The 24693-nt window shown below is 35.5% G+C and overlaps 1 protein-coding gene across 2 annotated transcripts in view; it reads right to left on the bottom strand.

Annotated features, from left to right (window-relative positions):
- EPC2 (enhancer of polycomb 2) overlaps positions 1–24693 on the bottom strand; it is a 117188-nt gene that overhangs the window by 36531 nt on the left and 55964 nt on the right. For both annotated transcript variants that reach the window (XM_045782221.2, XM_045782212.2), the window contains exon 3: positions 1119–1264. In XM_045782221.2, the coding sequence (XP_045638177.1) occupies positions 1119–1264 (146 nt within the window). The remainder of the gene's footprint in view (positions 1–1118; positions 1265–24693) is intronic.

Raw genomic sequence — 24693 nt, 5'->3', positions numbered from 1 at the left:
GGAAAATAATGAATTTGTAATGAGTAAACTAGTGGAAAGTGTTAACAGTCTACTGTAAAACATTTATTTATTTCTGTAACTTCTTACTACATTAATTAACAATTAATATATTAATACACCACACAGGTACACCAAGAAATTACTTTTAAAAAGTTTATTTTTTAAATCCAATTACAATCTATACATGTTCATAACAGTAAATTTGGGAAACAGAAAAACAATAAAGAACGTGAAAATCACCAATAATTCTATCATCTAAATAGAACCATTACTGGTATTTGTTGGGCTTTCTTCATCTTTTATTCAATGCACACATATAAATGTAAATGCTTTAAATGAATCTCAGAGTTCTGTACTTAATTCCGTATCCTTTTTTTGAACTCTAACATTATATAATGAGCAATTTCCACTGATATTCAAAATGGTTTTTAATGGCTGTATGATATTCCATCCTACAGACAACTTGTAAGTTATTCTGAACATCTTTGTTCAAAAATCTTTGACATTTTCACTAATTACTTTTTTCGAGAATGATTCCTAGAGGTAGAATTACTAAACTAAACTAAACGGTACAAAAATTTTAAGGTTCCTGACATATGCTGCCTAATTGCTTTCCAAAAAGACCATACCATTTTCAATTCTTTATACCATATTTAAAATGATCCACTAAAGAAAATTATTTCCTTGTGAATAATTTTTTCTTCACTTAAAATTTTAAATAATATGTAAGTAAAACTAAAATACATCTGAAATGATAATGAGTACCTTAATAAATCTGAGCAACTAAGAAGGATTTGGTATGAGATATCTGCCTTAGAGACACAACCAAGCAAATTTAGCCTATGAAAAGGATCAAGAAGATGTTATATAGCATTGCAGCTAGTATTATTTTTATATCCAAACAAGAAGAAAGATCAGAATAGTACTCTTCATACTCCTATTCAAAGAAATTATGCTTCAGTATTCAGTTCAAGGAATACTGTAAATAGAAATTCTAGGATGTCAGCAAAATTCAAAAGGCAGTATAATACAATATACTCAGGTCTAAAGAAAATGCAAAATAAAGTTGCTAACTGGATTAATTGTAAGACAGGAGACATTTTTACAAGGTACAGTACCTGATTAGAACTGGCTTTTTCAAGTCTGTCAATCATAATTTCAAATTGCAAAGGCTTAATTTCCATCTTTCTGTTAAGTCTATTTAATAAGGTCTCATCTTCTGAATCCATATCATAATCTGGTTGCTCGTTGTCTAGATTAAAGGCTAGAAAAGAAAAGAAAAATTCTTCAAACTGAGGAGAAATTACAGAATTATATAGTGTTTATATTTGACCACAGAATACTTCCAAATTACAGCGCATTGACCAAAGAGGAACTCATGAGCTGACATCTAAAAACTGGTTCCAGAGTACACCTGAAATTAACGTAACATACACTTTGTGTCAACTATTGTAAAAAATAAATAAATAGATAGATAGATAAAATTTTAAATTGGTTTCAGAGACTAAAAAAAGCACAGAAGAAAAAATAAAATCTTAATTCATATACTACTTAAAGTTTAACAGAACAGTAAAAGCAATAATTAATTTGTTTTAAAAATAAAGGATCATAACAACTATTAAAAGGGAAAAAATATTTGTAAATGACATATCTGATAAAGGGTTAGTGTCCAAAATATATAAAAAACTTATACAACCCAACACCAAAAAACCAAACAATCCAACTAAAAAACAGGCAGAAGACATGAACAGATATTTCTTGAAAGAAGGCATACAGACAGCAAACAGACACATGAAAAGATGCTCAAAATCACTCATCACCAAGCAAATGCAAATCAAAACTACAAAGATATCACTTCACACCTGTCAGAATGGCTAAAATAAAAAAATCAAGAAACAGTAAGTGTTGGTGAGGATGTGGAAAAAAAGAACCATCTTGCACTGTTGGTGAGAATGCAAACGGGTGCAGCCACTGTGGAAAATAGTATGGAGCTTTCTTGACAAGTTAAAAATAGAACTACACTATAATACTACCCACTACTCGGTATCTATCCAAAAGATACAAAAACACTAATTCAAAGGGATATATGCACCCCTATGTTTACTGCAGCATTATTTAAAATAGCCAAACTATAGAAGCAGCCCAAGTGTCCATCAACAGATGAATGGCTAAAGAAAATATGGTACACATACAATGGAATATTATGCAGCCATAAAAAGAACTGGACTCTTGTCATTTGTAATGACATGGATGAAGCTGGACAGTATAATGCTAAGTGCAATAAGCCAGTCAGAGAACGACAAACACCCTATGATTTCACTCATACGTAGAATTTAAGAAACAAAACAAACGAACAAAGGAAAAAAGAGAAAGACAAACCAAAAAACAGACTCTTAACTATAAAGAACAGACGGTTACCAGAGAGGCAGTGGGGGAAGGAGGAGGAGAGGTGTAATAGGTGAAGGGGATTAATAGTACACTTATTTTGATGAGCACTGAGTAATATACCGAATTGCTGAATCACTTTATTGTGCACCTGAAACTAATATAATGCTGTATATTAACCACACTGGAATTAAAACAAAAAAATTAAAATACCTTTCACTAACGGAAAAAAAATAAAGTATCACAAAATATATGCCCAAACAGAAGCAATTATTTAAAAAAAAAAAGATGATATGTATTTATCAACAACGGTAGTTTGGTAACATAATGAGAAGCTACAGAAGAAAATTAAGAATCTAGAAATAAGGGGCACCTGGCTGGTTCAGTCACAAGAGCATGCACTTCTTGATCTTGGAGTCATGAGTTCTAGCCCCATGCAGGTGTAGGGATTACATAATCAAAACTTAAAAAAAAGTCTAGAAATAATTGTACTTTCAAGTACAAAGAACGGCATTTCAAAATATTGAGGATAAAGCAGATTATTAATAAAAAAGGGTCATACATTAATAGTTATTTTTAAAAAACTTAAGTTGGAATTCTACCTTATTCCTAATACCAATAAATGATATATTTAACAAAATTTTGTAGTAAAAAATAAAAAAAATGCTAGAAGAAAATGCAAGGGGAAAATGTATAGGTAGGTACAAGCTGAGAAGCCATAAAACTGATTAAATACATGCAAACACAAAAACAAGATATGTTTCACTTATCAAATAGACTAAAATCTAAAACTTGATACACTATTTTGGAATGAATGGGGAAAGGAAACCTCAAACACTGTGAGGAGGAAATTAAAGCTGGTATTTAGTTCAGTTAGAAACACATGCTCTTGGACTTCGCAATTCTATTTCTAGTTTTTCCTATACACACACATAGAGAAAAAGATAATAAATATACGAGTATTAGATGTGACACTGTAAGAAGTAAAAAATATAAAACAAGCAATGTATGTGGGAATAGAGAAACATATGATGGTTTGTACATACATGAAATAGAAGGAAGCCCTGAAAATCAATGACAACGATGAATGTATACTGATATGGAAAGAAACCAATCTTAACAAACAGGCAAGAAAAGCTAAGGTACAGAAAGCATACATGTGCACTTACACGTATTTTAAAAATAAAAATAGGATATATATCTATACATACATACTCTTACAAATGCACAGAATTTTTTTAGGATTTATTTATTTATTTGAGAGAGCAAGCAAGCACGAGTGGGAGAGGGAGAATCTCAGGCAGACTTCACGCTGAGCACAGAGCTTGATGCAGGGCTTGATCTCACCACCCTGAGATCACGACCCCAGCAGAAACCAAGAGTCTGATGCTCAACCAACTGCACCACTCAGGTGCCTCCACAATATTTTTATACAGTGCACAAAGATATGTTTTTAAAAGGTTTTTAAGGAGAATGAATACACACACACGGGCGCTCTCTTACAAACCAAGAATACACAAAGAAGGGTAATACCTTTCTGCTTCTGGGGAGGGAGACTGTGTAGCTAGGGAAGTGGGTGTAACCTGCTGTTTGAATATATAAGGCATTTACAAGGTGACTGGTTATAGCTCAGAGAATTTATAGAACAGAGGTGATCTAAAATTATCTGATAAAGCACATATTCTAGTTAAAGGGACCTTTCAAAGTCCCTTAGATTACCTTTTGCTTGGATATATTCATATGCAAGTATCCAGCAGGCATAGCTATATAGCAGAATGAAAATATGAAGAACCCAGGAGAAGAAATAACACAAGAAAATTTCCCAGAGCCAAAAAATGACAAGAAGTTTTCAGATTAAAAGGGTTTTCTGCTTATGGCAGCATTACCAACAATAGCCAAACTATGGAAAAAGCCCAAATGCCCATCGACTGATGAATGGATAAAGAAGATGTATATGTAACACATATATGTGTATGTATACACACACACACATATACATGCACAATGAAATACTACCCAGCCATCAAAAAGAATGGTATCTTGCCATTTGCAACGACATGGATGGAGCTAGAATGTATTATGCCAAGCAAAATAAGTCAATCAGAAAAAGAAAAATACCAAATAATTTCACTCATATGTGGAATTTAAAAAACAAAACTGATGAACATATGGGAGAGGGAAAGAGAAAGAGGGAAACATCATGAGAGACTCTTAACTATAAAGAACAAATTGAGGGCTGATGGAGGGAGGTGGGTGGGAGATGGGATAGATGAGTGATGGGTATTAAGGAGGGCACTTGTTATGACGAGCACTGGGTGCTATATGTAAATGATGAACTGAACTCTATTCCTGAAACCAATACTGAACTGTAGGTCAACTAACTAGAATTTAAATTAAAAAAAAAAAAAAAGGATTTACTGATCGTGGTACAAAATAAGTGGTATGCAATTAAATGTGGCACACTGATGGGCTAGTTACTGTCTATTACTTCAGATTAATATGAATATTAAAACTATATAATATTATGCCTAATATATGCTGTGTGTTAAGGGGAAATATGTGATCCCCACATTTCCACTCAAATCTCCAGGAAGGAAAAGTATAGGAAGAATACTTTCAGTTTCTCTCTATTCCTTCACCCTCTGCTTAGCCAAAGAAGGAGTGACTTAAACTGAATGGTGAACTTGGGAGGAGGACCTAATTAATTCAATACCTTTGGATGCATAATCTCTTATGGTTTTTCCTTCTTTTGAAGAGGTGCATTCTAATCAGTCCTCCTATGTGGTAAGCATAGGGGCTGATTCTGCCCTTGTTTGGGGAGACCTGCTTTGTCTCCAACCAGTGGTGGGGTAAGCTTGCTTAATTCGGGAGTTAAGTATGAGAAAGTCCACTGAGGTCACATATCTATGTCTTGTCTTCCCATACCATTTTTATTAGTAACAAAACTGAAAGTTTATATATGTCTGTTTCTCAATTAGTTCAACATAGAAAAGAAAAAAGAATGTTACTTCTTGCCCTCCTAAGCAAAATTTGCAGGCTACAGTCATCATTGTAGGCTATACTCAATAAGTTATTTTATACGTGGTTATGCTTTTTTTTTTGACTTCGGAACATTCTACCTTCTGTACTTCAGTCTCCATCATATGGTCCCTAAGATTATACATACTCTGTGCTCAGAATTTATTCTACTCACCCTATTCTCACTGGTTATTTATGTAAGTAGGATGCAATAGCACATGTGGCATAAGTACTCTCTAACATAATGAATATAAGCCAAACGAGAGGGTTTTAAATTCCAGGCTTTGTAAAAACAAAGTAAAACAAACATGGATGATTTCCCTACCTTAATTCTGTGAACTGAGAACTCTTCGCATAAACCTATCATTGTAATTATAGATGTTAATCACTATATCTACCTGTGAACCCTCCTATGCCATGTTTGATACCATATGACATTCCATTTCACAGGCAACCACACTACAGATGAGTAACTGACCCCTGAACACCCAACCGTAGGTGATCAGTGACCTATGAAATGGAACAGTGTTTAAAGCATACCTGGGCCAGACTTCCTCTAACAGAAATGTGAACATAAAGACTGCTTCTGGTTAAATAAGGCAGAATTGAACACATTTAAGTATGTGTCTCGAAATCCCAAAATAAAAGCAAAACATTTTTTTTCCCCCAAATGGCATTTACCTTCAGAGGTGATGAGAATGAGCAGGTAAGAATTATCAAATTTTAAGACTTAACGAAATATACAAGCTTAGCAGACAGGAGAACACCGAAACAAAACAGTCTGGCTGGGGGAGGGGAGGTAGGTGGAGGGAACACAACTAGAAGCAGGAAAACTCCCTATCCATCTAAAGACTTACGGAGAGTTGAAATCAACAGTTACTCTCTGAAAGAGCCAGCAGGACACTTCTGAAAATAGGAAGATTAGTTAAAAATCTTTATATGGGTAATTAGATCTCTTCCTCATCCAGTGTAGCTAAGCAACTACTTTTCCTCTCAAATGGCAGAAGACTGATAGCTTAATCTACAAAGGCTGATTCAGAGAGCCTGCAGACTCTGCAAGCACCAGGCATATTGAGGGAAAGTATAAGGCTCCATACCAAAGGAGAAAGATGAAGCAAAGTTTACATGTTGAATAGTGAATTCTCCTAGCACTCCCATCCACAGCCATCTCACCCTGCCATCCCTACCCCTCAACTCAGTTATAAAAACAAAAAGTGTCAGCCACCCAAGAAAAAGCCTGAAGAATTCTTTTACGGAAAAATTGATTAATCCCCTAAAAAACAGCATCAGATATAAATGGACCCAAATATAAATGGACAGTCAAGTAACACAGATATTTGAGCAGCAAAACATAATGAAAAACAGGAACTCAGGAAACAAAGACAATGCAAGAGAAAGGGGGGAAAAAAAAAAAAAAAGAATCCTCACAGAGATATCACTGCAACCATGAAACAAGAACAGACAGGATACTATATAAAAGGAACACTTATGAGAACAGAAAATTTAAAACTGTTAATAGCAAAAAAGAAATAACATCAGATTTCTCAACACTGGATATCAGAAGACAACACCAGTGTTCAAAATTCCTAAGGTTGACAGTTTCCAATCCAACCTAAAACCCTCTCTACCCAACCAAACTATCCAATCAAGTATGAGGCTACAATAAAAATATCAGACATGCAAGAAACCCCAAAAATGCACCTTTCCACACATCCTTTCTTAGAAAGCCACTGGAGGGTACACTCCATTAGGATGGAGTAAATCTAAAAGTAAAAGGAAAGTATGGAATCCAGGAAAGAGGGAAGCAAATATGAGAGAAGCAAAGAAATTGCCAAGATGATGGATGATAGATAACCATGTAGCAATCCTAAGAACAACTGGTCTAGAATAAAGCAGCAGAATTAATGGTTCCAGGAAAAAATGTCCATGGAAGGAATAAAAGTGACAGATTATTTGACTCTCTTAACATATTAAAAGTTATACTTCTGTAAGACAATTTGCATTGAATTAATGAAAGGCACACAGAAAAAGAAACAGAAACAAAGATAAGGAAATTGTCTTCTTTGAAAATAAAAACCTAAGCAAAAAAGGAAATGTAATCATTAAGTACTTGTTTCAACTGTTAATATTTGCAGAATAATACTGTATACACTGAATACTGATTTAACAATGTAACTACAGCCAAAAAATGGGACAGGGAAAGAGTGCTGAGTAGAGAAGTGAGAGAAGAAAATTTTAAATAAAAGGGAGAATGTATTTAAAAAAAACTAAAAGATAGTTAAATAAGCCCACTACTTAGAAATACAAAGGTAAATATCAAAAGAAACAAGTAAAGGATTTGAACGTAGCTATCTCTCAGAATGAAGGAAAAAGACTGCCCCCATAAGGGGAAAAAAATTTCAACTAAGCCTAATGATATGTGTATTAATCTGACAAAAATATGTGATTTAAAAACCCAAACCCCCCAAAACCCCACAGACACAGTAAGAGTGTTAATGACGGGAGCAACGAGGTGAAAAGGTACCATTTACAATATGAGCTGTGGAAGACCAAAGGCGTGAGGTAGCAGGAATGAGAAGGGAACAAGTAAAAGAACTCCAGTTCTAGTTTACAAGCATTAAGAATCCTTACCCTAATTCCCCCTTTTTTGCTTCAGTTGTTTGAGTGATCATAACCAACCTTACAGTCAAAAGTGCCTATTTAATATGCTTTAACCCTCGGTAAAAAATGTTTACAGTTTATTTCAAGGTTTTTAAGTTTTAGGCAGAACTTTATTTTTCTAAACATTTCCAGTTAGTTTTCAGCAGCTTAATAAAACCCTAATTCAGTTGTTGCTTGTAAATACTGTGAATTACAATTACTCATAACAATGGTTACCACTGATGCAATTCCTATTATATCTAAATGAATGCTTCAGATACATTTTCTCTAATGTTCACAAAACCCGGAAAGGTATGGTATTTGTATCTTCATTGCAAAATGAAATGAAGATTTTAGAGGTGTTTTAATTAGTTTGTACCTTGTCACATAGAATATGAACCCAAGTATGTTGGATTCAGAAGTGCATGCTGTTTTCCCTTTACCACAATTTGCCTAAAAGGAGTGCATTTATATGTTCTCCTGGTCTGTGGGTTGTTCTTATGATTCTTTTGATGTGTAGAAATTTTAAATTTTAGGGGCACCTGGGTGGCTCAGTCGGTTGAGCGTCTGCCTTTGGCTCGGACAATGATCCCAGGGTCCTGGGATTGAGCCCCCATTAGACTCCCTGCTCAGAAAGGAGTCTGCTTCTCCTCCTCCCTCTGCCCCTCCCCCCAAATAAATAAACAACAAAAACAAAAAGAAATTTTAAATTTTAATACTCTACTATTTATCCATTTTTCCTTTATGGTTTCTGTTTCTGCTCTTTGCCTTAAGAATTCTGTATCTTTAGATCATAAAGTTATGCTCACTTTTTTTCTAAAAATGCTAATATTTTGCTTCCCATATTTATTCCTTATTTTTATTTTTTTCTATATGGATAACCACTGTCCCAGCACTATTTATCAAACAGTTTCATCCTTCCCCACTGATTTGTAATGACTCTTTGATCATACATTAAATGTCCACATATGTGTGGGTGGGTGTATTTCTTAACCTTTTTAACCTTCTGTGGGTCTACTTATCAATCACTGAATAAAAGATTAATATACCAAACCATAAAATTTTAAGAAAGCATTAACTATAAGAGGAAGGAAAGAATCAAATTGGGACAGGGGAAGCAGACGTGGGATAGCAGCAACTAGACTTCTTTGAATATGGCTTGTTTTATAGATATGACTTTTAGAACCAATTTTACATAATATGAAACAAAATAAAATCTTGGAACAAAATTCCCTAAGAATAAAATAAAATAAAATTGAACAAATGAAGCCAGTCATTTGAGTTCTATTACAAGTATCTTTAAACTACAGCAGAGTTACATTTCTAGTGGGAAATACTCTAAGACCAAAAGCAAAAATGAAGGAAGCAACAAACCAAAAAACTTCAAACTATTTTAGATAATTATATTGTTGGTGCACGTGCTGGCATTACTATTCTGAGACTATTGTGGTGTAAGGTGGGATAAAACATGGTAATTATACAGACATCCTGAGATGTGAAAGAAAGTTGTAAGTGTGTAAAATTAAAACCCTGTAGTCTTGAATTAAAGAAATATTAGTATAAACTCATGATGTATTTTATGTTTCAAATTTTAAAAAGTACCTATTTCCTTCTGAGGTCCACTAAAAAGTCTTAAGAGACAATGACCAGCCCAGTAGCAACGAACACCCCTAGTGCCTAGATGCAGTCTCCAAATACGATTTCCCACTAAAAAGAACCAAGCTTCCTGGAGATGTGATTACTTTCAGATCTGAGCCAGGAAATACAAAGGTGAGCCTATAACATCTTAGTTTTCTTGCTTTCTGGTATCGTACAGCCGTGTCAAAAGGATTTAAAAGCTAACCCGAATGTTCTTTCCTGCTGGCCAAAAATGGATGAATAGGAGTATCAATAAAGATAATAATGCAATAAATTGAATCATAATAAAAATATGTTTAAGTCCATGATACACAGTGATTCTAAAAACAATAAACATCCTCACAGTCACTTTTAGAAGGTACTAAGAAACCAACCTCCATCAGGAAGTATAGAATTTTTGGTTCTCTCTATCCTTTTGTCTTATTTTTAGGATCTAGAGACTCCCCACCCCCAGCTCCTAGCATATTGCATAGGGTCCTACATGCAGTGGAGGCCCATATAGGTTGGAGGCACCATGACGTAGGTTAAGGGTGGTGAGTGGTGACCCATCAGTCCTCAGACTTCGGCATGAAGTGATTCCTTCCCAGGGTAAGGGGAAGGAGGTGGCAATTCAGAGGGAACGTGGGGAGAAAAACTGAAATGTGATTTTCTTCATTGTCTGAGCCTCTTGCGACAAGCAAAGGCTGGCTACAGGTCTGACTCAGGCCTTTCCTCATACCTGCAAGTGATATGGACAAGTTGTTCTGCTGTGGAAGCCCATGCCAGGGCCTGGGAACTGCTTCATCACGGAATATTTATGAGCAGAGGGCCTATGCCAGAGACTTTTCCCTAAATGACTCTGACTGTGGAGGGAGATGCTCATTTAGGTGCCTCTGCACAGCAACTAGAGTATAGTCTATTTTTGTTTTTCTTTTTTTTCATATCGTATGATTTCATTTATGTGAAATGTTCAAAAAAGACACAGAGAGAAAGATCAGTGTTTGCATAGGGGTGGGCAAAGGGAGTGACTGTAAATGGGCATGAGCTTTCTTTTTAGGGTGAAGGAAATTAAATTACAACAGGAGGCAGGAGTTGGGGGGAACCCAGGAATCAGGATGTGATGAGTCAGGTTAGCAAGAGGTAAGGAACTTCAGTCTGGGTTCTAAGGGAGAGGATGAGAGGGGATATAGTTTTCAGTTTGGCCAATCACAACAGAATAGACTCATCAGAAAAGTTCTCACAAGTGAGTGTGCTCTGCCCTTTCAAAACTAAACCTAGATATTCTTTCACTGCATTTTTATGCTTTGTCAGTTTATTTGTGAGCTCAAATCAATTCACAAAAAAGACTTGTATCCACTTGAAAGGGGAGCAGCTATTAGAGATCTAGGCCAGTGAGCTTTTGTGTTTATGTTCCTTTCTTTTTCTTTTAATACCTTTATCAGGATATAATCTGTATCATAAAATTCACATCTTTATGTGAACATTTAGCACATTTATAAAGGATTTAGTGTATTATATCACCATCACACCACATCAGCCTAATTGTAATGTCTCTCCCTCTGTGATGTTGTCACCATTAATGATCATTGCATTGATCCATCAATTCCTTAGAGGTTGCAAAACAATTATATTCTTTTTTTTTTTTTTAAGATTTTATTTATTTATTTGACAGAGAGAGAGAGACAGCCAGCGAGAGAGGGAACACAAGCAGTGGGAGAGGAAGAAGCAGGCTCCCAGTGGAGCAGGGAGCCCGATTCGCGGCTCGATCCCAGGACGCGTCTGCTTAATGACTGAGCCACCCACACGCCCCACAAAACAATGAAATTCTATCGTTCCTTCTTGTTTTGCATTAGCTGGACTACTTCTATAAAGAGAAACATTCCCTCTTCAACTACTTAGAGATCCTGAGATACAGTTCATAGAAAAAGGCAAGATAAATGCTCAATTCCCAATTATATTAAGAAAATGATGTTTTTCTTTTGAACAGTGGTATGAGAAAGGTATCGAGCTGCTTATGTTTAAAAATTCCCAGATGAGGGGCGCTTGGGTGGCTCAGTCGGTTAAGCAGCTGCCTTCAGCTCAGGTCATAATCCCAGGGTCCTTCTCCCTCTCCCGTTCCCCCTGCTTGTGCTCTCTCTGTGTCAAAGAAATAAATAAAATCTAAAAAAAAAAAAAAAAAAAAAAAAGAAGAAGAAGAAAAGAAAAGTAAAACTTGAAGACAAGATCATTTAAAAAAAAGTTCCCAGATGAAATGACATTGGACTGGCTATATAAAATCATGGGGTGGGGAGAAATGGTATAGAGGAACAATATTACAATGTTGAGTGAAGAGCTTATGGCAGTTCGTTGTACTACTCTACTTTTGAGTATGTTGGAAGCTTTTTCATAATAAAAGCTTTTTAAAAGATAAGTATCTAAAGTATATAAAGAATCTCTAAAAAAAAAAAAAAAAATCAGTAAACAATGCAGAGAAAAATGGACCCAAAGACACGAAGAGGTAATTCACATAGCAAAGTGCTTAACATTACTGTAACTGGGGAAAAACAAATTTAAATCAACAAATACCATTTCATATCCATCAGACTGGGAAAAATTATACAGTTTAACAATAATAAGTGTTAGTAAAAATATGAAAAAACAATAACTCGTATACACTACTGGTGAAAATATAAAATAGTATAACCAGTTTGAAAGGCAATTCTGCAATATCTAGTAAAGTTACACAAGCACATTCTATAAGACCCAGCAATGACACTTTGTAGATCTATATCCCACAGATGTACTCATAAATATGGACAAGACATGTATAAGGCCATTCATTGCTGCACTTCACAAGAGCAAAAAATTAGAAAAGAAACTAAATGTCCATCAACAGAACAGATAAACTGATATATTTACACAAAATTATATTTATAAAATGAAAACTTATGTTGACACGAAACATACAGACGAATGTTCATAAGTAACTTTATTCATAATAGCCAAAAATTGGAAACAACCCAAATGACGTTCAATAGAAGGGTTAAACAAACTGTGGAACATCCATACCATGGAATTATATTCAGCAGTAAATAGGATCAAACTAATGATACATGCAACGACTTGGATAAATCTCAAGGGAATTATGCGGAGTGAAAAAAAGCCAATTCCAAAGGTTAAGTACTATTGATTCCACTTATACAACGTTCTTGAAATGACAAAACTATAGAGACGGAAAATAGATTAGTGGCTGTAAAACAAGCCCAAGAAATGCACCAATCTCATGAGATTCTTGTTAGGATTAAATGAAATAATCTGTGTATATCATAGTGCCCAGTACAGAGGAAAAGTGTTCTATAATGGTAGGCTGCTATTATTACTCAACTGTACTCCATTTGTAGGTAGATCAAGACTATCCCATATTTTAGCAGAAATGAAATTAAAGTACAACTTTATAGGTGGGTCTTTTTAGTATTAATGACCTTAAAAATCAGGGTATACAGAAATCATGGCTTTTAAATACTTTAAAGAAGTCCTAACTATGAATAACTGAAAACTGCAATAGTATATTGCAAAAAAAGGTACTTTTTTCTATTTCGCCGAAGGCTAAGACCTCCCGTGTAAGAGTCACTACTTCTATTTCTCTGCCTTATTTTCTTATGACTACGATTTATACCCAATGTGCCTTTGATTTATGAAACTTAAAGTCACAAATGCCTTGATAGAATCTGAAGAAACTTTTCAAATTAACTCATAGTTTAACCATGTAACCAGTCACGGTTATACTTGGGAATAATTTTTTTTTTTAAATTATTCTGTGAGTCCACATATGTGAAATTCTAACTTAAAGCAAAAAAGAAATAATAAACTACCCGGGGTGGGGGGCTGGTTAAATGACTGACAATGATGTCACAGATGATTTCTTCTGGAAGTTTCACCTTTCAGCAGGGGGAAAAAAGTGGTTTTAGGCAAGTTATCAGTGGATTTTAATTAGTATTTTAGTAAAGATAGTCTAAATCAAGGAATGGTGAACTATGACCTATGAGTTAAATCTGGCCAGCAGTTTGTTTTTGGTCAGGCTGTGAATATGTAAAAAGATTCTTTTTTTTTTTTTTTTTTTTGGTTGTGGGCAGCAAAGTTTATTGAGCAATAGTTAAGTTTATTGAATGACAGAGTACAAAGCTCCCAAAGAGGGAGGGGACCCGAGAGGGTTACCAAGTCTTACATTTTTATAGAGTAATTTAAAAAACTGTTTTTAAAGAGAAGAAGAAAGGAAGAAGTAAAATATGTGGTAGGGACATATGTGACACCCAAAGCCCAAAACATTTACTATGCAGCCCTTTACAAAAACAAAAACAAAAACAAAAAAACAAAAACAAAAACAAAAACACCCCTGGCTCACTATGGTCTAGATTAGTAAAGAAAAATGAATTGTTTCTGAAGCCCTGGAGTATGGAAGATAAGTAAAGATTTATTAGGGAAGTAGTTTTCAAAATTTCACTCTTTGGAGTAGTTTCTTCTCTCCTGAGTATCTCTCAGGCTCATCACTCATTAACAAAGAGAACAGTCAATAATGGTAAGTTAGGGATGCCTAGATGGCTCAGTCAATTAAGTGTCGGCCTGGCTCAGGTCATGATCCCAGGGTCCTGGGATCGAACCCTACATAAGGATCCCCACTCAACGGGGAGTCTGCCTCTCCCTCCCCCTGCTCCCCTGCTCATGTGTGCACTCTCTCCCTCCGCCCTCCCTAATAAATAAATAAATAAAATCTTAAAAAAAAAATAATGGTCAGATATCAGGAGATACTCTCTGAAATGATCTTAGGGATGTGAACTAACAGCAAGAAATCGGTTGTTTAAAAAAATGAAATCATCTTTAAGGATTGTCTAGCTCTGAAAAGTTGAGATCTGAATTTGGCCAGAAGATTATTTCTGGGGCTAAGTCACCTGCTTCTTTTTATGAACTTACAAAGTCAGCAAGAGCTATTCACTAATATTCAGTATGGATCACTATAATTTGATTTATTAACATTATGAAAAAGTAGACATTTCTGCTATAACATATGAGTTCTTTAAAAAAATCCTTTATATGTAAAATTATACACTAAAACTGACAGGCTTACAGAAAAATCAACATAACTTAATCAGAGACCAAACAAACTGTAACTGTTACATTAGATAGCATACATGCCATTCAGAGTGGCTGGCTACTATCTCAAGGGATACTAAAAATGCACAAATAGAATGGAATTGCCAGCTTGTGGGTGCTTAGACAACACACACTGTAATGGACTTCTGTACTGGGGCTCCAGAAGGAAATGCAACCTGCCACTAGCTAAGAACTATGCAAGGCTGGGACGTACGTCTCTTGAAAAAAGGAAGTCTAGGTACAGGCACTCATTTTTAATTTTCTTAATATGGAGTTGAAAGGGCCCCTGCATGTGGAACAGCCAAGCTAAAGCCTTTGTGCCTCCCTATTGAAGATTTTTAATTCTTTTCTCATATCCCAGTACCCTATGGCAAGGAAAAAAATCACAAAAGAATCCGGACAACTTCCATGTAGTATTGACATCATTCCTGGAGTAAGCAATCATTGTTGAGCTAACTGGTATTAGAGAAACATGTACAGCATAAGAGACTGTACAACAAAACTGTATTACTGAGGGCAAGAGAAATAATTTTATCTAGATTACCTGTCCTGATACTATTTTTCTTGTAAGATTCTAAATGATACAAATTCTTTATGCCATGGCTCTTTTTGTAAATAAGTGAGATATTATTTATGAATCTTACCAATCAATGAAAGTATTTCACAAGCACTCATCTACATAATTATTTAGACATCTATGTTACTATTCATGTCCAATTTGCACCCAAAGAGGTTTTTTGGGGGATGGGGGCTATAAAACAAAGTTTGATTTTATTTTTTAATATGATAAAATACACATAACATGAATTTACCATCTCAACCATTTTTAAGTGCAGTCTACTGGTATTAAGTATATTCATAATGCTGTGCAACCATCACCACCACCTATCACCAGAAGGACCCAAAGGGTTTTTTCCATAATTTCCTACTAGCATTCCTTGTTATGCTGCCAAAAATATGAAGATAATTAGTACTGTCTAGAAATAATACCTATCTCTTATGTGTATCACAGGAACTGTTTGTAGAGTGAATCAAAAGATGTTTGAGATGCTTGTAAAACATACAAATTCCTGGTCTAGTACTAGTTCTATTCATTAAGTGCTTGATGGATTAGATAGAGACATAGGTACAGTAGATGAAGATATGTACCCTGTCCTAGGGGCTTTGAAGTCCCTCATTTTAAGTATGATAGTACTGACTTTTACTTGCAAACACCCTTGGATAGGAAAAAAACTGTGTACATCACGTTTTTCCTAACAAACACACTGTGCCTTGTGGTCACTGGGCTCAGAACATTGTTCATCTTCCAACTAAGTATTACCCTGTATTGTCTGAATTCCTTGATCCTATTCAGTTTAAATTTTTTCTATCCTCTGATTCAGGCAAGCAGTTTGGCTACACGTCACCCTTCTTTCTTTCAGCTACTTGCAGTGAAGAGGTAAATTTAGGTACGTATTTCTGAATTTTAGTTCTTTGGAAGGGACTTACACCACTGCTGGATACTGTGTGGGATTGATGAAAATGATTCGATGTCCCTTCCAAAGGAGCAAACCCCTTAAAATAAGTCTGTCAATAATCCCTCTTGTTCTTCCTTTTCTATCAGGTCCAATGCAGTATGGCACCAGCAAAGAGAGAGAGAGAAAAAAAGAAGCTATTCTGCTATCGAAGAGAGAGCTGACCAGAGAATGCACTATTAATATTCACAAACACGTCCAAAGAACATGCACCTCACACACCAAGAGATCCAAAAAAAAGTGCACCATGATGGAGATGGAAACACCAGATGTGCATACTGCTAAGAGGCTCAACAAAGCCATCTGGATTAAAGGAAAAGGGATGTATCCTACTGTATTTGGTTATGTTTGTTCAGAAAATATCACTAATATAAAGATTTGCCAAGGAAGCTCTATACACTGGTCACCTATGTAGCATCCTCACTCTTAAAACTTGCAGACGGACGGGATAGTTTACAAGCAGTGGGGCTTTGCATTTCTTATTTCCACCCAGCATACAGTAATGAGCATCCTTCAAAACAATGGGCAAACTAAGGTCATTTGGGTGGTCTACGATGCATTTAGTAATAAAACGGTGTGCACCAAGACCCATGAGAAACTCATTGTGCTCATCAACAGCACATAATACCTAGCAATGGCAAAATCCTTACTTGCACTGTCCCTGAACCATAAGGGATAATGCTGACTCCTGAGGAAGAAAAAATTTTAAACAACAGCAGTAAAAAAAAAAAAAAAAAAAAATCGAAAAAATATATGATTAAAAATAAAAAAAATTTTTTTAAAGATTTTATTTATTTGACAGAGAGAGAGAGAGCCAGCGAGAGAGGGAACACAAGCAGGGGGAGTGGAAGAGGAAGAGAGCCCGCTGCTGGGAGCCCGACGCTGGGAGCCTGATGCGGGGCTCATCCCAGAACCCTGGGATCACGCCCTGAGCCGAAGGCAGATGCTTAACAACCGAGCCACCCAGACGCTCCAAGAATAAAAATTTCTGAAGAAGTTCCTCCTCCAGAGCAGAATTTTCTTGAGGCTATCATGTTAGGGTTTAGCCAATGTGGTCAAGTGGCTGATAATTATATTCTGAAGAGTAGTTAAATTGGATGGAGTTCCATCTAAGGAAGAGCAAAGCCCGGAGAGGAAGACCTCCTCCCTCCCGTCTTAGTTCATGTAATAAAATAGTCTATTAAGGAAACAAATCTAATAAAAACGCAAAAGGCAGTTAATGTGACTAAAAACTAAGTATGCAAAATAACTACAAAGTTATAAAACAAGGGAGAAAAAAAGCTGTCAAATCCAGCTTGAAAACTTTCAGTGAGGGGGCAGACAGATGGACTGTCTGACAGCTGTTTCCTACCTTAAGTCCATATCTGTCTTATATACTTTCTTCTCTCACACCTCTAATACTTTCATTTACTTTGAATTAATTGCCTGAAAATTCACTCATCCACACACATGATATAGTAGCAAACTATAAGCAAAACTCAGATTTAAAACAGTATAAATGAGAATGGCAATTCCGGATTAAAATGGTTCTTTGGGTTTTTTTTTTTGCATCAAAATTATTCCATTTCTATCAGGGAACATTTTTTAACCTAACGTTGCTTGTCTTCTGGAGAGGAACCAAAGAAAATAAATTCAATAAGCTATAAACACTAAAGGCAGTGAGGATGGAGACAATATTTACTACTATTCTTTCAGAGCCCTTTCCTTACAATCTGATTTTTCTCTGAATTGAATATGTATTTTTGAGGGTCGATAATTTGCTAGGTACTAACAACAGAAAAGAAGAATATGGATGCCCAGATTAAGTGCTTCCTGAGTCTTGAATTTTTTTAAATCTATGTGAAACTTGTCAAGTGGAAAACTAGAATAAAGAGAGAGATGCTGGGAGATCCAGACTCCAATTAGCTTTACCCAAATTATACAGCAGTTACTCTTTCCTAGTAAACAGAAGTAAAAGTCTTAAAAATTAACAGTTCCTAAGGGTAGTCACAGACCAGAACCCAGCTGTTCAATTAATCACATAATTCCTTTTCCTCATGTTGGTAGAAAAACACCAGGTGTGGGGGAAAATTATATAACTAAATATGGTTACTCAAGCAATATTTCAATAAAGTAAAAATCTCACTGTCATAAAGTGAAATCTGGATAGTTTTCAGTTTTAGAAAGCTTTTTCTTATTCGTGAAATCTATTTTGAATTTTCTCCCTCTTTGAACTCTTCCTTTCTCCTCTTTCCTGTCACCACTTTCTCTTTCTAATACACTACTACTGGAGCCATTTTAAAAAACAATACAAAACAAAAAAGTTGAAGATCAGACATATCAGTTAATTTACATGTTAATACAAATTTTTAAAAGTTTCATAATTTAGAGCAGAAAAAACCTTATCTCACAGATCAGAAAACTGTGAGAGATTAAGAACGTTGGTGAGCTGAGCACAGGTTTCAGGGCTTTGATTCACAGGGCTCAGAATTTATTCCATTACACCACACAGACACTATTAAACCCTTCTAACCATAACAGCAGTAATGAAAAATTCTTTGAATTTCAAAGGGAGCAAAAATATAGGTAAATCAAAAGACTGTTTTTGTTCCACTCTGGACTTAAAAGTTTAAGTTTATAAATTACATTTAATAAGCAAACGCAATGCACATAAAACAAGCTGTTGTGAACCGAATGTATTAGGCACTCAAGGACTTATAAAAAAACAAATGTTAAAAATTAAAAAGAACCCTTAATAGAGTTTTTTACTTAAAGTTATTTCAAGACAAGAACATTTCCAACATTTACCTATGAATTATCATCGGTAATTTTTTTTTAATGTAAGAAGCAACCTTCATCTGCATAAACTAAGCCCCTACTGTCATATTATCTTTAAGTTTCCCAGACTGTTTAACTTCTGGAAACTATCTGCCAATATCCAATCCCTTTAATTCAGGCAACAAAATAAGACTTAGGTACAAGTACGCCTTGTTTGTAAAGGCTCTTCTTTCAAAGTATTAACAACAGCATTTTTAAAGAATGCCATTTACTTACAAACTCACTGGTGTTATCTCTTCTTCCAACTCTACATTTCCTTTTTTATACAACTTTCCAAAATTATGTTTATTAATCCAATGAACCCAATTAACAATCAATATTGACTGTACCTCAAGTACACATGTATGACAGGCTCCCTTCTAAATCAGAATAGATATCAATGCCATATGGCATAAAGTAGATGCAAGGGCATCCCAGACAGAGAGAGGAGCAAGAGTACAGACAGGGAATGTGCTTAACTATAAGAAATACAAATTATCAATAATGAGTCTGGACAGACTTCAACTAGCAGAATAAGGATTCAGAACTATATATCCATGGAAGTTGTATGCACATATAAAGTGTGTATTACTTTTTTAAAAAGCAGAGTTGAAAATTTTACAAGTCTTATATCAGCAATGCTACTGTACATCTAAATCTCAGTTAAATGGGACCTAGTATACACTACAGTGGATTCTGGACTACGTAGACCAATGAACTAGGAAGCAGTTCAAATAAAACATCTTCTTAGAATCCCACATATATTTCTTAAACTGTTCTTTTTTTTTTTTTTTTTGAAGATTTTATTTATTTATGTGACAGAGAGACAGCCAGCGAGAGAGGGAACACAAGCAGGTGAGTGGGAGAGGAAGAAGCAGGCTCTCAGCGGAGGAGCCCGATGTGGGACTCGATCCCTGAACGCCGGGATCACGCCCTGAGTCGAAGGCAGCCGCCTAACGACTGCGCTACCCAGGCGCCCCAACATATACTTCTTAATCCTAAGGAACTCCGGGTATCTGACAAGGGCTCAGAAGTCTCTCCTTCACACGAGTATCATCAAAGCATTTAAACCAGTGTTTCTCAAATTTTCGCATTCACCAGAATCTTCCGGATGCTTCTTAAAACATAGGTTGCTGAGCTTGATCACCAGTTTCTGACCCAGTAGATCTAGAGAAGGGCTTGTTAATTTGCATTTTTAACAACTTCCCAAGTGATGATGAGCAACATTTTGAAAACCTCTGATCTAAACCTAAATCTTGCTCTTAAATATCATAAACTTTACTTATGCTTAATTTGAAATATGCTGAATTTTTACAATTTGTAAATTTTTAGGGTCTTCAGCCTTCAAATAACTTTCAAAGAGAGCCAATGACAAGCTTTAGTGTATCTGAAGTTCAGAAGCGACATCACCACCTCTGCTTGGAGCTCTCCAAGGTTCTGATAACGTTCAAGCCTAGCAGTTCTCAATTGTGTACCCAGAGATCATGAAAGCAGATATAACTAGGACTCTCTCTCTTTTTAAAAAAGATTTGTTTTATATGTATAGAGAGAGCACATGTGCGAGATTGGGGGGAGGGGGAAAGGGAGAGGAAGAGAAAGAGAAGCAGATTCCTTGCTGAGCACGGAGCCCAACGCAGGGGCTCAAACACAGGACCTGGAGATCATGACCTGAGCTGAAACCAAGAGTTGGAAAAACCCAACCGACTGAGCCACCCAGGAGCCCCTAGCCAGGACTCTCGACTTTCATTCTCCAAGACTTCTTACAGTTACAAGACTCGGCCAGACAGCTTACTTAGATTCCCTACCCAATGTACAAAAAAAGTCAAGTGCCGAAGAGTTCAAGACCACTTCTACAAGATCACATACTGATCCAAGTCTCTCTTCCGACAAAAAAAAAGCTCCAGGTTTATACTGTAATAAGGATTATTTTTAGTATTTTGACTGACTAGCCAACTAACTACATCCTTCTTTCACTTTGAAGAATTCACATTTTAGGAAAATAATAAGTATTACTGGCCAAAATTAGCAGCAAAGATGACAACTATGGAAACCACAAAACCATGAGAATGGGTAGGTTTTTGAATTCTTTGAATTCTTCAGGGAGAGATTTTCATCATTAGAAAGGGGCTACAGCCGAACAATATTAGACAGGACCTAAAGGATGTAATAGTGATTTTTTTAAAAAGTCAAATGTATAAAGATAATGATCCTTTGATTCTACCTCCAATTATGCTTTTTTCTTAGTCTTCTCTCTTCTCCTCCATCAGACTCTTCCTCCCTTGTTTTTTAACAACTCAGTAGGTAACTAGGCAAAGAATGGTAACAATTCAGGAGATAAAAATGCTAACGGCTCCTAAAAGAGTAAGACAAAGACTTAACCTAATTCATAATAAGAAATCCAAATTAAAACTATACTAAGAGAAAGTAAAGTCTGGGTTTGGTCAATAATGATGTACCAATACTGGTTTCTTAGGTTTGACACAGTAATTGCAATGGTAATTATTAGAGAAAACTGAAACTGGACAAGAGGTATAAAGGAACACTCTATTACCTTTGCAACTTTTCTATAAATCTAAAATTTTTCCAAAATAAAATGTTTATTTAAAAGAATAATACACTGAGGTGTATCATCTCTCACCTATCAGCTGGAAAATTTTAAAAATTCAAAAGCAGTCTTCTCATCAGGCTATGAGGAAATAAGCACTATCCTACATTGTTAGTTCAAGCGCAAAATGGTATAGCTCCTATAGGGAGCAATTTGGCAATTTCTGTAAGAAACAGAATTTCACCTTTATGAAATTCTGTATGTTCACAGTTACTCACTTAAACCCTATTTGTAGTAACAGAAGACTAGAAACAATCCAAGTTCCCTTCTATAGGAATTGGTTAATAATCTGGCACATCCAAACACAAAAGACTATTATGCACCAGTAAAAAAGAAATGAGAACACGTTCTACATGCTGGTACGGGATAATTCCCAGACTATATACAAAGAAAGAAGGAAAGGAAAGAAAGACAGAAAGACAGAAAGATAGAAAGACAGAGAGAGAGAGAGAGAGAGAGAGAGAGAGAAGAAAGAAAGAAAGAAAGAAAGAAAGAAAGAAAGAAAGAAAGAAAAAGAGAGAAAGAAAGAAAAAGCAAAGTGACAAAAAGTACATATAATATGTTAACTTTTGTGTAAGAGGGGGTATAAAAATATAAACTCCTATGTGTTTGAATTTGCACAACAAAACCCTAAAAGAACACATAGCCTAATAAAAGTGGTTTCTTATAAGGGAAGGGTGACTGAAGGCTGTTTTTCATATCCTTTTTATATTGAAATCACCTGAATGCATCACCTAGTAAAAATAAAATCATATTAATTTGTGAAAACAATTTTGTGTTTCAAAAAAATATTCTGGGTCAGTGATCTCTAGATGCTACCTGAGATTCTTCTCTACTTTCTGTTCAGACCTTGTTATCTTTCTCATTCACTCTCAATGAATCATTCAATAAATACAGAATGAGGGCAAAAGCCTCACTTAGACATCTGGGTACAGGCAGTATCTGAGCTTAACCAGTACAAACTAATTCTACAATTATATGTTATATGTGCAAAAATATACATGCTATTAGTATCTAACAGTATAAAATAATTAACAAATAAGTCACAGAACGGGGTGCTTAGGTGGCTCAGTTGGTTAAACGTCTGACTTGGGCTCAGGTCATGATCTCGGAGTCCTGGGATCAAGCCCTGCATCTGGCTTCCTGCAGGGAGTCTGCTTGTTTCTCTCCCTCTGCCCCTCCCCTGACCCCTGTTCATGGGCAAGCTCACCCTCTCAAATAAATAAATAAAATCTTTGAAAAGAATGTATCTCCACAGCCCACTAAATGGTTGGAAACATGGAGAAATTAAATAGCAGTATTTTTATAAACATTTGTTTTAATATTAGCAAAGCACCAAATGGACTAGGAAATAAACTCAGTACAGTTATCGGAAAGTTTTGAAATAGGACTTTTAATAGATCTAAAAAATTCTGAACATAAAACAAAAATTGGAGGGCAAAAAATAATTTCCTTTACTAGAAAGACACTTTACTGAAGACTTCACCAAATGTCCTTTTCAAAAACCAGCCCTACTGGCGACAGATCTCACCTAAAAACATACATTTCAGATTTCAAAACATATTACAATGCTATAATAATCTAATCAGTGTACAGGCATAAGGACAAATATACAGACCAAAGGGAGCAGAGAGCCACAAAATAAACCCTACATAGATGATAAAAAAGGGTCCAAATAGAAAGGATAGTCTCTTCAACAAATGGTGCTGGGAAAACTGGAAATTCATATGCCAAAAAAAAAATTAAAATGAAACTTTTTCTTATATTATATACAAATATTAACTCAAAATGAATTAAAGACCTAAACATAAGACCTGGAACTCCTAGAAAACTCCTAGAAAAAAACAAACAGGAAAGCCTTCATGATGCTAGGTTTAGCTCTAATTTCTTGCAGATGATACCAAAAGCAGGGGCAACAAAAGCAAAAATAAGACAAATGGGACTGCATCAAACTTAAAAGCTTCTGTACAGCAAAGGAAACAATCATCAAACTTAAAAGTTTCTGTACAGCAAAGGAAACAATCGACAGTAAAAAAGCAACCAATGGAATGGGAGAAAATACTTGTAAACCATATATCTGATAAGGAGTTAATAGCCAGAATACATCAAGAACTCCTAAACTCAAGAACAAAAAACAGCCCAATTAAAAAAAATGCAAAGGACCTGAAGAGACATTTTTCCAAAGAAGAAATACAAACAGCCAACAAGCATATGAAAAGATGCTCAACATCACCAATCACTAGGGAATTACAAATCAAAACCACAATGAGATACCACCTCACCATCATTAGGATGGACACTAAACACCCACCCCCCATCACACTTGGAATGTGGAGAAATTGGAACATTGTACATTGTTGGTAAGATAGCAAGACAGTGCAGCTACTGTGTAAAACAGTAGCGGGGGGGGGTCCTCAAAAATTAAAAATACAACTACTATGTGATCCAGTAATCACTCTTCCAGGTATATATTTTTGTGAAAACAGGATCTCAAAGAGATATGTGAAGACCCATGTTCACTGGAATATTATTTATACAGCCAAGAGGTTGAAGCAACCTAAATGTCCATCAATAGATGAATGGATAAACAAAATGTGATATATATACAATGGGATGTCACTTAGTTTTAAAAAAGAATGAAATCTTGTCATATGCTACAACACTGATGAACCTTAAGGACATTATGCCAAGTAAAATAAGCCAGTCACAAAAAGACATATACACATGATTCCACTTATATGACTAAAGTAGTCAAAGTCATCGAAACAAAAAGTAAAATGGTGGTTGCCAGGGGTTGAGGGGAGGGTGTAATGGGGAGTTGTTCAATGGGTATAGTTTCAGTAAGGTAAGACGAAAAACTTCTAAAGATCTGTTGTACAACAGTGTGCATACAGTTAACAATACTGCAATATATACAGACTTATAAATTAAGAGAGAACATTTGTTATGTTTTTTACCACAATAAAACAGCAACAATAACACCACCCCACT

The sequence above is a fragment of the Ursus americanus genome, chromosome 1 (genome assembly GCF_024610735.1).
Source record: "Ursus americanus isolate L20-20 chromosome 1, mUrsAme1.1.p, whole genome shotgun sequence".
Classification (NCBI taxonomy): Eukaryota; Metazoa; Chordata; class Mammalia; order Carnivora; family Ursidae; genus Ursus; species Ursus americanus.
Note: the sequence above shows the minus strand (reverse complement) of the source record. Positions and strands in the feature narration are given on the sequence as shown.